The sequence below is a fragment of the Struthio camelus genome, chromosome 5, assembly GCF_040807025.1.
Source record: "Struthio camelus isolate bStrCam1 chromosome 5, bStrCam1.hap1, whole genome shotgun sequence".
Taxonomy (NCBI): Eukaryota; Metazoa; Chordata; class Aves; order Struthioniformes; family Struthionidae; genus Struthio; species Struthio camelus.
Genome location: NC_090946.1, coordinates 16122460 through 16138991, shown reverse-complemented (window position 1 = coordinate 16138991; position 16532 = coordinate 16122460). Strand labels below are relative to the sequence as shown.

Sequence of the window (16532 nt, the reverse complement as noted above, 5' to 3'; positions counted from 1 at the left end):
AGTTTTTTCACCTCCAGGAAAGGCCAGAAGGTTTTCCCATGAATTAGATCTGCATCTTAGTGCACGTACATAAGGGTGGCTCTTCTCCCATTGACTGGGCAGCAGCTGCCAAACTTGGCATAACTTTTTTCCAAGCTATGGCCTTCGTAGGTGATGCAAATGACTACATCTCCTGTGCAGGTTTACTCAAAGCATTGAGAGGTCCCACATGCTATGGAGCCTTGCATCATGTACCTGGGGAGATCTACAGATCTCTTCCCACAGCCACGCAAAACAACATCACATAGGCTCCCCCTAGGTTAGGCTTCATGATTCACACTCTGGTCAGTATAAACTAGCATTGCTGTGAGGATTCCATAACGACTAAGCCGATTTATTCTCCTTGCTCAATCTGGGATTTGCTGTTAGACTCCACACACAAAATAACCTCTGCGATCAGTCCTTAAGCCTTTCAACGCACATAATCAAACTTTAGGAGCACAATATTTAGGAGGTCACGACTGTTAATTGATCTCAATCTCAGAAGGCAAGGTGGGGAGGGAGGGGACAAAAACAAAAGGGAAGACAGAAAAAAGTGCTACCCAAGGTAAAAAGTTCCTACAGTTCATGAGTGCATTTCCCGATGATCACATGATGACAGGTGACAAGCAAACCTGAATGTCAAATAACCATTACTTCATCTCACGTCAAGGCTAGGACAGAGTCCTGCCTAAGACACTAATAAAGGCTTGTATACAACCTAGGAAGAGCTTCTCAAAGAATACCCCAAACAATGCTGCTCTGTCTACCAGATGCATGGCTTCCTTTCTGTACTCTTCATAGTAGGAGCATCCCCCCCACCCCCATCTCTCTTTATCCTTTTCGCTGACTCTCCCCTCACCTCTTCCTCTGAAGAAAGAAAAGTAATTCAACAGTCTAAACCCATCCTCCGATGGGAAACTGCAAAGGACAGAATATTCTCATTCTTTACAGGCAATGTAGATGCTGTTGGTTAACTATGAGTCACAACAGTCACAAGTACAGCCTGGGGCCTCACCATCAGGTCAGAAACATAGCTTGTCAGTGATTACAGGGTCACATACCATAATTCATTCAGGCTGCTACACTCCCAAAGCAGGCATACCAAGTCCCATGGCCCTCACTGGAGGGAGATGACTCAAGGCCCTTAACAAAGGCCTTTTTGCCACGGTGCGTTAGAGATTTAGGAACCTGGCATTGCCTGCATTTTAGCATTACCAGCGACTGAAAAAGAACAGTCTTACAATGTCACACAAGCCAGTTTTACTCACGCAGGCCTACTGACACAAAGGATTTATTCAGATAGGTAAGAGCCTGTAGAGCTTCACCCCCAGAATTTGTGGAAAGCTACAGGATCCTTTTGTCTTTTGGGAGGAGGAGGCGGGTTTTGCTGTCAGAGGCAAAGCTGGCTATTAAACACACACTGTCTGTGGGAGTTTAGCTGTTCTCCCGAAATGTAAGGAGGGGACTCTGCAAAGCCAGCACAAGAGGAATTCTCAGTTGCTTGGCCCATACAGGTGAGGGGCTCCAGCAGCCCCAAGAGAAGACACAGGCTTCAGAGATGCCCACCTTGCCTGTCTCCCAGAAAACCCTCATGACAATAAGTGGTTCATGCTACAAAACTGTAGTATGCACGTTCAGGTAACCCAGAAACACTTGAGACTTTGCCTGATACGAATCAATATCCACACAGAGGAGTCTTGTGTAAAAAGCAGCAATGCCTTTTCATGCCAATGCACAAGAGGACCTCAAAGCTGGAGAGCATACTTCAAATGCAGGACAAAATACCGCTGCTGTAGCTGTGGAGAGTAAATCCAAGATCCCTGCAATCTAATGGTAAAGTGCTTAACAAGGGCTAGGCGAGGTCGTATCAGACCATAAATACCTCCTGGTCTCATATTTAGAAATAAGGCCCTCTGCTTAACTAACATGCAGGCCCACTGTTCTTTTACTAGGTATTCTCAAACATGCCTTCAAGCTCTACACTGAGCTCTTATAGCTGCAAATGATTTCATCATGGCTTGCAGTTCAACATTAGTACATAGTCAAGCCTTACTGCCACAGACAAATAACAACACACTGCTCCTAATTCAGGGAGAAGGCAGAGTCAGCTCAGAGGCAAGCTGAACAGAAGCAGAGACCAGAGCACACGCCCAGAAGCTGAGGAAGTTAAGTGTGAGCTTACACCATGAAGTCCAGGAAAACTTCAGTTCCCTTTGAACAGGGTCTCCGGAAGGACTGAAGCCAAAGAACACCCCAAAGGAAGAGCATGTATCAGTCCTACCCAGCAAGTATTTTTCTTTGCACAGTGGAGACTCACTGAGTTCAGAGCTCAGATGCAGGAAAGCCCTAATCTTATCTACACACAGCCAAACAAGCAAGGCTTCTGCAGAATTCCCCTCTGCTTGCCATCCAGCAAGAGATATTCTTTAATACTCCAATTTGATGGACGGGGCAACAGACCACACAGGCTGGCTGTCGCCATAACCTTTAGAGCCCACAGGCTGTCATACCTATTCTCAAACAGCCAGCTGCATGGCAAACAGATACTCGGGATCCTACAACAGCCTGTACTAGGGTGAACTGCCGTCCCAGTACAGGCTGCAGCTCTATTTTCTCTCTCCCCCTCCTCTTCTTCCCTATGATTTCACTTTAATCCCTGAACCTCACTCTGGAATCTGCAGCGTCAGGATAGTTTACAGCAGGGACAAAGTGCAGAGATACTACGCCCCAACAGGGCACCCTGTTTCCTCTTACTTTCAGAGACCAGCTCTGTTGCCTTTGAGACATTCTCTGCCCGAGACATATGCCTGCCCCAAGCAGAGCTGCAAGCACAGACAGAAAAACAGCCTGGAGGAGTCACACTGAAATCCAAGTGTGAGCACCCCAAGACCCAAGCCTTGGCTGGCTTTAAATAGTATGTTTTCAATCTCTTTCAGGAGGGAAGTTAGTGCTGCCTAGAAGGCGGCCCCTAACTCCACTCAGTCCTCTTTATCATGCCTCCCCTCGCACCCCATAGGAAGTAAAAACAAATAAATAAATAAATCAAAAATTATTCCTAGTTCACAGAAACCTCTCTGTCAGGCTGGTTAACTCCCCAGAGAAGAGCTGGAGGGCAATACCTAGCACACTGTGGATGCTCTGGACATATAAATAGCAAAATCAACAAGATAAACAAGATAAGAGACTTGCTCAGAGCTATAAGGGTGTCTGAGCCAGGCACTGGGTTCGGGCATTGCCACCAGCCTATCTCGTTTGTACCACACCTCACAGAGCAGCCTGGGGACCTCCCAGCTCAGAGATGAATCGGGCAGCCACCTTTTCAATAGAAGCAGCATCAAGGAAAGCAACCAAACCCCGGCAGCTATCAGCAAATTGGTCACTTCAGGAGAAGGGATTAGGAGAGGCCTACTCCCTCGTCCATGAGGAAAAATTGGCATCGTGGCATGGCGAGAGCCTTACAAGTCCCAGACTGAGGTTTGAACAGTTTCTTCTGGAGCTAGATGGGAAGCTCTCGTGAACCGTTACACTTAAACAGTCGTTGCTATAAACAAAATGCTAAGGAGGGGGGAAGTTCAGGCCTAACTGCACAGAAGGAGATAACTTTTGCTGCATGGAGGCTCCATCTCAAGACTTGACGTCCCCAAAGTACAGAGTGCGCCTCGGAAAGACATCTGTGATCAAGGTGAGAGGAGTTCAAGCAGTAAACAGCTCCGATTTCACTTGGCTCTAGGAGAGCCTGGTACACGCGAGTCAGAACTGGCCTCTCCGCTGCCGAGTTCTTTGACACTCAGTAGATGCACCCCATTCTCTCGCACCACGATCCCCGTTTCGAGTTTAAGGCACTTTTCTGTATTTGTTATTCCTATAACAAAACAAGATAAGAAGCTATCAAGTGCAACAAACCCTAGCGTGAGCTTGTTGGGAGGGAGGGGTTTTCTCTCCCCACATACAGAACAGCTGAATTTCACTTTTGTAATCACTTGTGAGCAAGAAGCCACAAGGCACCACACACCTCTCTCTTTAGCTGTTCCCCAGACATGCCCTAAGCAGGAACAGGCTACCTTATGTGCCTGCCTCAGAAAAAAACTTAAGGTTTCTTCCGTAACTGAAAAACGTATAGAACATCTAGCTAAATCGAACATCTTCTAGCTCACGCAGAGGACAAGAAAATTCCCCATGCCCCCCACCCCTGGGAATAACCCTCTCGCAGAAATAAAGATGCTGCAAGAGAGTAAGAGGAGGTTTCCTAGTTACTTGGAGGTGCTGTTCAACTCTAATCCATACCTACGCGCCCTGCGTGACATCTCCATCTCCAGCTGCTTGGCCACCACCACAGGGCGGTTAAGAGCTCGGGCCCGCGTGCCGAGGGGGCCGACTTCTCTCTTCGCCGAAAGCCTCCTTGGACTTACTTTTTTAGCAAGACAAACGCCAGGGCCTGGTCTCGGCTCACGAGCGTCGGCACCCGCTCACCTCCCCTCTCTTGGGAGGGGGCCAGCCTCGGCACCTCGCCCTCGACGCTCACCTCCCCTCTCTTGAGGGGGGGGGGCCAGCTTGGCACCCCGTCCTCGTTGGCCGCCCTCGCCCAGCAGGGCGAGCTTGGGGGCGTCCGCGCCGCCCAGCCTTGGCGGCTCGCGCCCGCTCGGCGCGCGGGGACCAAGGCCTTGGAAACACAGCACCACGCACTTCCCCCCCCTCCCCCCCCCCAAAATAAAAGGCATCCCGAGCAGCGCTATTTCCACCCCCGCTGCTGCCGTTAAAAACAACAGGAAGGAAGAAGGAAAGGCTGAGAGCTGCTCGGCTGGGGCAGCCGCCCGCCTGCCTGTCACGGCGGCGGAGCCATGACAGCTGCGGCACTGGGGCGGGGGGCGCGCGCGCCCAACGGCCGGCGCCCAACGGTCGCTGCGCAACGGCCGCCGCCCAACGGCCGCCGCCCCCTCCCCTCCCCTCCGGCCGCTCACCGAGGCAGGCGCCGCTGACGAGGGCCGTGGCGGTGAGCGCCCCGGCGGAGGCGCCGTAGACCTTCCGGGCGTTGGCGACGAGGAACGGGGCATGCTCCTGCAGGCAGCTGGCCACGCCGATGTGGTAGACCCCCAGGAAGCCGCAGCCGGCGAAGGAGATATTCCAGGTGGAGCCCGGGGGGAACATGGTGGCCGCGCTCGCCGGGGGCTCCCCCCGCCCCGCTCACATCCCACCGCCCCCTTGGCCGGGGGCAGAGCCGACAGACGACGCCCAACGGCCGCCGTGTGCGACCCCGCTGGCACCGCAGGGGCCGCCGCTGAGGTGCCGCCGGCCGCCGCCGAGCTTATATGGGGCGGCCCGGCCCAGCGGCCCGCCTCCCGCAGCCAGGGGGGAGGGAAGGAGGGGAGGAGGCGGCGGCCGTGCCCCGAGGCCCCTCCTTCCAACCCTTCCTCTGGTGAACCCTGCTAGGGGCGCTGGGGGGGTCAGGGCAGCCCCGCGGGACTCGCAGCCGGTTAGTGCATGTAGAGCTGCGACACAGGTACCAGTACCGCCCCGGTTCCTGCAGTCCAAGGGACGGCGCCTGTTCCTTTGCGGGGAAGAGAAATAGCAGGTTTACAGCAACGCTGTGGAAACCCAGGGCTCGGCTCCGTGCAGCGACCCAAACTTTGCGCTCTAGAGCTGCGCTCCAGCCTGCCTTCCCCCGGGGATGCTGTTTCTCCGAGGCCTCTGCTCCCAGTTCCTGGAATTCCATGCAACCTCAGTACTCTCTTTTCCTGGAGCAAGATACAGGCAAGACAGGAGAGGAAGAGAAAGCTCCAGGCTTTCCTCTTTCGTAGGAAGCTCAGGAGTTGGAGGGAGGCAAGTGCCGGCTCGTCCACAGCAGAGGAACAGCGCAAGGCAATCCCTGTCCACAACAGGGCTTTCTGGACCTGCCTCTGAGCCCACTGAAACTCACACAGTTACTTACCTTTTGTCAAGGCAATTGCAAGCTTTAGGAGCGCTTCTGCAGAGACACTTCGCGTGGGCAAGCCCTTGTGTACCCACTCACCGTACAGGAGCAGAGGGCAAGAGGCCAGTGCTATCAGGAGATCAGAATAGATTGCACAAGATGGAAAGACAGTACAGGCTGCAGTTGTTCAAACAATTAGATGAGCATGGAAGTTTACAGGGACCATCAAAAAGGTCAGAACAGCTTGAGGAACAGCTGCTCAACTCAGGCAAGGAAGCAGTATCAGCAGGAGGGAGATTTGGTGGTGGAAGAGTGTTTAGTTTCCTAATAGCATCAACATGGGGTGAAGGTATTTTCTGTCAAAAATAGGAGAAAAACCTCATTCATCCTGACAAATCTATTTGCATTAGTTCTCTTATAACTGGTCATAAGTGTCTCATTCAGAACAGGATTAGACCTGTCCATAACAGCTTTAAGAGTAGACAAAGGACTAGGACCTCCTTTCTGCAGGAGGATTTCACCATTTACACTGGTGGAGTTTACCCAAGCAGCCCCACTCCTACTTGTTTCGCTGTGCATGGCCTTCTGAAGGATACAAGGCAGGCTGGTACGCAGACAGCTCTGAACACGTAGTTTGAGACTTCTCGTACAGCAACCATCCACTTTTCCCTTATTCCCTTAACTATCTACGCTTCCCTTCCACCAGGTAGGCAGAATTCCAGCCTTATCCTTCTTCCAGGTCTGACTCCAGAGCCCAGCAGGCCAGCACTTTGCCTGGCTGCCAGGAGGTACACTTAACACATGGTGCATAATGGCTCCACCCTGGAGTACCTGAAGAATTAACCCCACTTATCTCAAGTTCTCTGTTTATGCCCTATACCCTCCCTCCTTCACAAAGTACTAACTCCTTTTTTCCCTTCCTCACGTACCTCTACTTGCTTTTATAATTTCCTCCCTCCCTTGTGTTTGATGTGGTCACATGACCCTTCTCAACCCTCATCTCCCCCACCTGAAGAAGGGAGCTTAGGTGCACACCTGAGCCCTAACCCTCTTAAAGGGCCCTCTTACCCCTTAACACCAGAACAACTATAGTGCTTTCACCTCGTGCTCCTGGTGGCACTGAAAGATATTTCCATGTTGCCAAAGCCAAGAAAAACCTTGTGTCGTGCCTTTTCCAGAGCAGGGACTGTGCCCTCAAAAAACTAGTCTTTGGACCATGCCTTTAGAGGGAACCTGTAATAAAAATGAATGCTGAACCTTGTTTGCATGATAGCGCTTGTTACCACAAGAACAGCTTCGTTCTTGAGCTAACACTGCTTCCTCTTTTCAGCATTTCACAAAATGAAATAGTTCATGCTATAGCCGGAAACCAGAAACAATAATATTGTGATGGTGCTGGGGTTAGTTTCATTTTGCTTTTCAGCAGCAGTCTCATTCTCTGAGTTGTTTACATCACTCTGCATTGGCCCTCAAGATTACCTATCTGAGGAGCTTCTTGCTGCATGGTTGAAACAGGTTATTGAAATAAACCATACAAACAGTAGTCTCTTGCAGAGTGCTTCCTGGGTAACGGCATTAGCAGGTCAGTAAACAACAACTGTGTTTTTCTTCAAAGTCATTACTCTCCAAAACAAATTTTTTTCCTCTCAGTAAGAAAGTAGAGCTACTAAAAAGCTCATAGTCCTGCAATAAGCCGGGTTAATAAGACTTACATGTCTTTTCATGTGCATTTCATGTGCATTTCATGAGCTTTTCATGTGCATTAAGCTCTTGTCAGAACATTGCAAGTTCGCTCTTGCCCTGGCATGTTTGGGATGCCACTGAGAAAACCTCTGCAATCTCCTTGTTGCATTTGTTTTCTAGTGCAATGAATCGTGGACAGTTAGTACATATGAGGTAATAACATATACGCAAACGAATGTCTGTTTGTTTTTTAGCTAAGACCTTGGTTATTGGCAGCCAATGGGAATTAATAATTTTAAATGGAAGCCGAGAGGCAGAGTCTGTTATGGTGCTGTCTTCAGCATGTTACTTGCTTCAGCACTGTCACCTGTAGTCCAGCAAGGCTGGGGGACCAGCCACGAAGGCCTAACCCAAGTGTCATGAACCTCAGTGGAAAGCCTGACTTGGATGCCTTTGTCTTACTTGTGGGATGTGCGTGCATATCAGGCAGTTCCAGGGCAAATGTTTGTGATGTGGTTCAGAGGGGCATCTCCTGAGGCAATGGAGTAGTCCCGTCATCCTCCTCTCTTGGGACTGGACTTTTCCTTATAGGAATGTGACTATGGATATCTCTGTCCTACGTAAGTGAAACCCGCTGAGTTCAGTAGGACCGCCTATAGCTTGCAAAATTTGGCCTCAGTGGTCAGAGTGAAACCAGCTTATTTGACAGTGGCCACCAGGGAGCCATTGCTTATTACTTTCCAGTAATGCCCAGGATGTTCTCACTGCTTTCCAAGTAGCAAAGATGTCATGTCCCAGCCCAGTAGCATTTGTAGGTAATGATTTTCAGCCAGAGCTGATTTGAGATGGGGCAGCGTGTCCCAGTTATGAAAGCTTTGCATGTTTCAACGTCAAGCCCATCACTAAATTGCTTTCCTCTACCATCAACTTAATAATAATCAGTTACCATTGTAATCTCCAGGCACAAGGTTTTCTGTCATCTCCTTTCCCCTCAATGCCTTTGAAATTTCTTTATGAAGAAGCCTCAGGAAAAATCTATCTTAAGTAAAACTGATCCTGCGAAGGAATAGACCAGGCCACCTCTCCAGGTCTTTGCTGGCACTGGTTTTCTCTGACAGCATCATGGAATGCAAAGCATCCGTCCTACTGCTACCGCTTCCTTTGGAAATCCCTGCTGTTTGAAAAGAAGGCAGCGACACTTGAAAACTCAGGACAGCATCCACAGAGCAGAAGCAGGGGTTGCAGTTTCCTTCATAGCTGCAGTTCATTGAGATCAGCGGAATGGAGGGTGGTGATACCCTGACCAGAGGATCAAATGAGTCCGCAACAGATTTCCAGGCACACTGCTCATGCACAAACCTATTGGGCAGCAGCTGGTTCATAAATGGGTGCAGAAGAAGAAAGCTTTGAAAGCTTTGGTTTTGCATTTGGAAATGTTCACTATGCACGGGTTGTAGCAAATTCTGAAAAACATACGTGAAATCTCTAGGCAGTCCTCTCTCCTGGCCTTCACAGTGAATACCTATGGGGTGGCTGTGTAGAATACATTGCCTCCCTGTGGCAGTGTGATGTACGCTGCATTGTTGGTGCTTGCTGAGAGCTAGCTGCTCTTTAAATGTTTCTCCTCTTTCGCCTCATGAGTAATAAAATGCTGTGGGGTAACAAACTATATAAAGGGGGACATAGTCATTACAGGGCAATGGCAAACGATCTGTTGTTTGTCTTTGCCTGCGCAAACACAATCCTTCTCCTTGAAGGAGATTGACCAATGACAGTTTTCATCAGAATGATGCACTTTCAGGAGGGAATTTACATTTGCTAAGAGGAACACACAGTACAAGATTGGATCTGTAACTCAAAGCCTCACGGGTCATAGGGAGAGGTAGAAAAATAGGAGGAAGAGAGGGAAGTCAGTCTGGATGTAGCTGGAGTCTAAGGGAGACATTTTAGTCCTCTGGCTATTCTTTTCTCCTAGGGAACAGCTGATAGGAGAGGTTTCAGTCTCATCCCATAGGCCTGGCCACCACAAAACTCATGGAATAGCGCAGTGCTATTGAAACTGAAGTCCTTCGCGCACAGAAAAGGCCCAGTTGAACGTGGTGATAGGGCACAGTCCCTCCCCGTGAAAACACACTGACTTTGCCCTTGTAGTAGCCAAAGCAAGGCGATATTGCAGGTTGGGGGCTACCTTTCAGTGAAACCAGACCCGAGAACTTCTTTTTTTCAGTTACCTAAAGTGGGGAAATCACAAGGAAAGAAACACAGATACACCTGCACCCCAGTCACTGTCAAATCACAGCCATGACATTTCTGACAGAGAACTAGAGTAAACACAAGCAGTTTTCATTACAGCTATGAAGATCACCCAGCAGGAGCTGAAGTAGAAGAAAGGTTTTGGTGCTACCTCCGGTAGCTCTTTCTTGCAACATGCAGAAAAGACAGCAAGGGGTAGTTGCTTGAATCACAGCCATTTTGAGGTCTGAGGATTGAAGTTTCATCTGCTCCCTCTTCCTTGGCTGCTGCTGAGTGTTTTCTCCAGTATGCCACAGGGAGATAAAACACTTTTTCCTACTTGGATTTCACCCATCTACACTCTGGGATATATTCACCATGCTTTGTCCAATGACTCATAGCCTGCACAGCACTATCAGCCACACACTGCAACAACTTAACTGTTGGCAAGACTTCATAGCGCAGACTACTTGCTCCAAGACCCTGCTTTTGACACTACTTGTGGAAAACCTGGCATGGGAAGACCATCATGCGCCTATTTGCACATTACCTGTTAAAGACCGCTGTAGAAGTCACTGGAAGTTGTCTGCTGGAACTGGCTCCTAGCAGAAAACACTTTACAAAAGCAAAATTTAGCATCCTCCCAAGATGATGCATTTTTCTGGGCACACCATAGAGGTCAACTTCCAAAAATATTTTCCTATTTTCTTTTTGTTCCATTTCAAGCTGATACTTTGGCTGTCCCCAAAACAGAAATTAAGAGCGCCTTTGGACTGACTTCAGTGTCCTTGGGTTAAAAGCCCCTGAAGAGCAGGGCCTGCAGGCAGGCATGTGGTAATCTTGTGGAAGGCTTAAAGTTGAGCATATGGATGTAACGTGAAATCCAAGTAGAGTCAAACATGTTATTGGTGTTGTTTCTAGATCTTGGAATATGAAGCCAAAATGAAATCGGTGGGTTTTTAAATAGTTATTTCAAAGCTAGTTCTAATAAGTATTGGTTGTAACATTTGTGGACTCATCTGGACTTGCTTGCCACTCATGTTTTGGAATTGACTACACAGATTCCAAAAAATAAGCCTTTTTATGGCTGAATAGGTAGGATTCTTTCCTGAATAACTATGATGGCAAGATAGTGTGAAGAGGGTGAATTCACGTAAATTCAACTTCCATATACCATTTAATAAATAGTCTCAAAACAAGCCTTCAGGTTCACACAAGCTTAGCAATACCCAAGCGCTTTAAAAGAATCATTCCCATGGCCTCATTTACTCAAAGTAGCATATCTATTTCAGACAGAGCTAAAAACCCAAGCTTTGTCAGAGCTATTTTAAGAAAGCTGTCTGAATCCAATAGTACTTTATGGTTATACTAATAAACTCAAAAACCCTTTAAAACAAACAAAATTTAATAGTATTTCTATAACAAATAATTAATCAAAGAGGCCGAATCCCATGTCATCATCAGATTCTTCAGATTCTTCTTTCTTCTCTTCTTTCTTCTCCTCAGCTGAAAATGGAGGAAAACAATGCCAATCATCAGTATTTACTGTACATTTTTTGCACCACAGGTTTTCAGGAACAAAGTTAATGTTTTGGTGTTCTCAGCTTCCATGTTATTGGTATTTCAGCCTCCACCGTTCATCTTCGCAGCCATTCATTCCCTTTCAGTAGCCAATATAAACACTGTAGGGACTGAGACACTACTATTGAAGGGATGTGCTTTACACAATAAAGTCCATTTTGATTCTCAGAACCAGAACAAGCTTATGGGATGGTGGCTAAAGAACAAACACTTGTAAATGCCCTCAAAAAGTAACAGTTCAATTCACATTTCAGTCGCACACTCAACTGCCAAACTGGAAAGAGAATGACATTTGGATTTCACCCAAGATTTTAACAGAGGAAAAAGGAGCTGTCCTGTGACGACATGTCTCCCCCCAACTCAGCACACTAACCAGACACCCACGCTCACCTGCAGCGGGGGCAGCACCACCTGCAGCAGGAGCAGCAGAGCCCCCGCCAGCAGAGACGGCCACAGCTCCTCCCGCAGGCATGCTGGCAAGTTTTCCATTACCTGAACAAGACAGAGGAAGAACAGTAGTTAAATGCTCACTGCAGTGTGTTTAATGATGCTACAGGTATTGCAACACGCAGACCAGCTTTTTTATCTAGCCAGTCTGGAACACAGGCAGGGTGAAAAGGAGGAGAAACGGAAGTGTAGAAAACTCAGAATCTAAGTCTAAGACTGAACAGTCACTATTAACTGAAAGGAACAACCAGCTGCATCCATCGTAAGAAAGCATAAACCATTCTACTAAAAGGAGCTGGAGTTTAGGTTTAAAAGTGCTTGTTCACATCAAAAGCTTGTCTGGAGAACACTGATACTGTATTAATAAAGTTTTCTTCTGTATATACAGTCCCTACATTTTTTCCAAAATGGTCCTATAAAAATAGTGGCAAACACATCAGCAAATTTTACAGATACAGAAAAACAAGACTTAGAGCTCTTTCTAGATGATTTCTGTTGAGCTGTGTCTATTTATTGGCTACCATGTTGCAATACAAGGTAACAGTTCAGAAAGTAGGTAACTTTAATATACCTCAAAAATAAGTATGGGCAGACTCGGCTATTTTGTTTGTTTGTTTGAAGGTATAGACAATTGTAAGGGCATGACTAAGATCACATAGGAGAGAGAAGGAAAAAAACGCTGTTATTTGTGGCAAAAAATACAACATTCTGACCAGATCCTCCAACACCCTGTGAACTATGGCATGTCCTTTCAGATTAGCAAACTTCCTTCTGATTTATGCTTGTCTTTGGAAAGTCAGCCAGTTCTCTGGCATCTGCCTTTCACATACCAAGGCTCCCTTGGCATTCAGAGGTTGCATACACAGTATGTTTGCCTGTATTACAATTTCTGGGAATCAGTTTCTAAATAATTCCTTGTTATTTCAAGCTCTAATAAACTCGCAAAGTAAACAAACATGTTTCATATGCCTGTCAATGTGTTCTAGGAAACTATATTTTAAGATCAAGTATCACAAAGAAGTGGCTTAAATGTGTTGTAAACACACGCACAATGGCTCTCTTAGGTCTTCAGACCACACTGACAGAAACATCCAGTTACTGCTTTTATCAGCAATGCCAGGCAAAGTCCTGGCAACCTTTAAGCAAATATAGTTCAAATATGTATGTATTGCGCCTATGTATTTGCAAAATAGAGATTAATTAATTCCAGACCTTTGCACTACCTCAGCTCTACGTTATTTCAGCCCTGTGACCCAGTGAAATAACGTTAAAAGTTCCAGCTTAGGTGCCAGCAGGTAAGAGCACAAGCTTCCTATACAAGTCAGTACCTCAGAGAGCCCCATCTCAGAGAAAAGGAAAGGCCAGATTGGGGCAGCTCTAGCAAAGGTGTGTTTTGGAGGCTTGTATTAATTGCAGTGGGGGCAACTGTGCCCTTAACAAGAACCGTCACTTCTACTTACATTTAACAGTCTCTTCTTCCTATTTTACTCAATTAGTCTGCACAAGTGGGTAAATCCAAAAAAATCTCCCAGAGTACCAAAGGTTAGCTAATTCTTTCTCTAATCAGCATGTCCAGAAAACTATATTATGAGCAGACTACCAGTAAGCTCATACATTTTGAAGTCTCCCAGTTTAATGTGGTCCACAAGCGAAACCCAGCAGGTACTGGCACTGACCTGCAAGGAATTAGAATGGACCTGCTGGATTTCACAGTCATTTCAGCAGAGATCCAGCATGAAAGTGCTCGCCAGCGAGACCAAACTGATGTATATGTCAAGGAGTTGACAGTAATTCTGTGCTCTTAAGCCTAAGTTACCAAACTGGTAGAGGCAATTACCTGTGACACTCGAAGACTGCACTTACCCTGAGCAATGACATCCTCAATGTTCTTTCCATTCAGCTCACTAATAACCTGTGTAAATTAAATTTAAAATGTCAAAACAAGAGTACAAGCTACCTTTACACAAGTATTGATTAACGGTGAGCAATGCCTCCATCCCGCTGCCTGCCCAGCTCCAACTCAGTGGAAGGAGCAGAAAATTGAAATACAAGTTCCAGCTAGCTCTTTTGTGCTTTTCTGTGAAAGTTTTCTCATGAAATCTGTTGCAAGAAATTCATAATGAATCCATGGACGTTACAGAAAGTAGGGTGCCTTCTGGAGCCAACTGGGAAACCCCACTAATGGTTTGTTACTCACTGAGGGACTGATAACTAATCTTGCTTAACTTCCACTGGGAAGCTCTGAAGCACTGGGCCTCACACCAAAAACCACAGGGTCCTGTTCTTAGCACTACCAAATGTTAAAGCCAAGCTGGTGACTATATCCTTGCACTGGAACAGAGAGTCCTGACTTCTATTTTACTATCATTGTTGTATAACCAGGGATGAGGAAAACAAAAATTGCTAAAGCAAGCAAGCAAAAAAAAAAAAAATCAAAAAGGAACGTCATAGATCTTACTAATGAGCTCCTGCTATTGGGTGTCAGTGCTGAGCACTGCAGCGTCACCAAAGCCAAAGGAAATGAACAAATGAGGTAAGGCCAACCAAGAAGTTTTGAAGAAATATCTCCTGCTCACACAGAGCATGCAGCCTGTGAAATGCCATGTCTGTGGGCTCCCTTAATCTGGAAGGTGTCATGGCTTCACTAGATTTACACTGGCATAAAGTCCAGCCAGTACAAATATAGAAAGATGGATAACTATGATCAAAACAAACACCAGTGAGACTTTCTGGATATTGAAGGATCAGGAAAAAAAAAAAGTTAAATTTATGAAGGTTTTAAACAAGGGTAAACAAGCCAAAGCTAAAAGACCTGGTGTTTGAACGCGAGTTCAACGCAACCTCCCAAACCCTACAAGGCTTCTGTCCGCTGAGTCAACCCATCATTTTGGCTGAGGGTGAAGATACGGCACCCGAACGGGAAAATAACTTGTTTTTCCTCCGCCCCTCTGGAAACACCCTGCATACAGGTACGCGGCAGGCAGTAAGACAATTTTTCCTTCTTCTTCCCACGGCCATTAATGCAGCAAACGGGAAGCTTACTACATCAGGAGCAGCTTTCCCACTAGAAAGCTCTTCTTAAAAAGCCTGGTTTTCTACGTAACCACTCCCGCACCGTTCCTGTTTGTCTCCTGCCCGTTATGACCGCAGGCCCTTTTCCCTCTGCGTTGCTCAGGGAAGGAAAACGGGCTTCTCCGGGGGGGGGGGGGTGTGACAAACGCCAGGACGTTACTGAGCGTTTGCCCCCTGGAAAAGCGGCAACTCTTGAAGCAAGCACCTTGTTCACGCGCTCGTCGTCCGTCTCGATGCCGACGCTGTCCAGGATCTTCTTCAGGTCCTTGGAGGTGGGCGACTCGTTGCCGCCGAGGACGGCGAGCAGGTAGGCCGCGACGTAACGCATCCTGCGAGAGACAACAGCCGCCTCAGCGCCGCGCCGCCGCCCCAGCACATGGCCGCCTCCCCCTCCCCCCCGGCTCCCGCAATGGTCCCACCCGAGCCCCGCGGACCGTCCCGGGCGGGCGCGACCACTCCCGCGGGAGAGGTGTGTTGGGGGGGGGGGAAGTAGGGAAATGGGGTCGCCGCGCGCTTACTCGGAGGGAGGGGGGGCGGCGCGGGAGAGAGGCCTGCGACGTGCGCTCGCGACGGCAGCCCGGCGGCGAAAGGGAAGAGGCGGCGCCTCGGCGGCGGCTTCTTCCCGTCACCCCTCAGCAACGCGCGCTGCCATTGGGCCGCGCCGGCCGCGAGCCGCGCAGCCAATGGGTGGGTGGGTGGGAGGGGCGGCGGCGAGTAGGCGGCGGCCGCCATCTTGATGTCCGTTAGGGCGGAAGCGGCAGTGGAGGTGCTGCTGCCGCCGTCCCGGCTTCCTCTCGCTTCCTCTCGGCACGGCTCAGGCTAACCCTTCGTTACAGTTACTCCCCCTCGAGCTCCGTTATTAGCGCGGGCTCCCGTCGTTGCTCCGCGCTAGGCCTGGATTGGCGCTGCTGCCGCCTGTGAAATCCAGAGTCTGGCCGTTGCGGCCGCCGTCCTGTCAGCAAAAAAAGGCATCGCGAGGACGGGAAAAAACGCAGCCCGAAGTCGCTCCTGGAGTTAGGAGCCGTGCCAGGAAGGTTAGGCGTTGATCCAGCCTGGATTCCTGCTGGCGAAAATGGCCTTCGTCGCTTGATTTGATTCCTTCACCCCTGTGCTAGGGAAACGAATAAAAACGAGAAAGGAGCGCGGAGGCTCTTAGGAATACTGCGCCAGGATCCAACAGGCCCAAATAAAGCTGCATCACTGCAGTGGAGTGTTATAAGGAAGCTTTGGCCGTTCCTGTCCTGCAGACAGTATAGAAACCCCATACGCAGCGCTTTCCGCTTCTCACCCCTGGGAATTCAGGTGCCTCCAATAAACAGCCAGGCTCCCGGTTGTATAACTTTGGAAGTGTTTCAGGAAAGCAGTCTGGTAAACTAAAAAGCACAGCCATGGGCACAATTAGTTTTTTGCTCCCTGTAGGGACAGAAATTTCCCTCGGGGCACTGCACAGCTTATAGGCAGCTTTGAGCGAGAAGTGCTGAAACAGGGACCTCGCACTTCTCAGGTGGCATTGCACAGCGAGACCAGCGCGCCACAGCATGGAGTCACTGACTGGACACCTGTTGTGAACGCAAAATCAGACATTGCA

The 16532-nt window shown here is 48.5% G+C and overlaps 2 protein-coding genes and 1 non-coding gene across 3 annotated transcripts in view; all 3 read right to left on the bottom strand.

The window, feature by feature from the left end:
- Positions 1–5339, bottom strand: part of PNPLA2 (patatin like phospholipase domain containing 2) — a 30707-nt gene extending 25368 nt beyond the window's left edge. The window contains exon 1 of the mRNA XM_068944730.1: positions 4980–5339. Coding sequence (XP_068800831.1) covers positions 4980–5166 — 187 coding nt within the window. The 5' untranslated portion in view covers positions 5167–5339. The remainder of the gene's footprint in view (positions 1–4979) is intronic.
- Positions 5340–11231: 5892 nt separating this feature from the next.
- On the bottom strand, positions 11232–15602 carry RPLP2 (ribosomal protein lateral stalk subunit P2). Its single transcript, XM_068944728.1, has 5 exons — positions 15463–15602; positions 15150–15273; positions 13736–13784; positions 11816–11917; positions 11232–11350 (listed from the first exon to the last, which is right to left on the bottom strand). The coding sequence occupies exons 2-5, from the start codon at positions 15270–15272 to the stop codon at positions 11274–11276; spliced, it is 351 nt and encodes a 116-aa protein (XP_068800829.1). The 5' UTR covers position 15273; positions 15463–15602; the 3' UTR covers positions 11232–11273.
- On the bottom strand, positions 13439–13571 carry LOC138067571 (small nucleolar RNA SNORA52). Its single transcript, XR_011141754.1, has one exon. It is a non-coding gene; the product is annotated as a small nucleolar RNA SNORA52 (small nucleolar RNA).
- Positions 15603–16532: the final 930 nt, after the last annotated feature.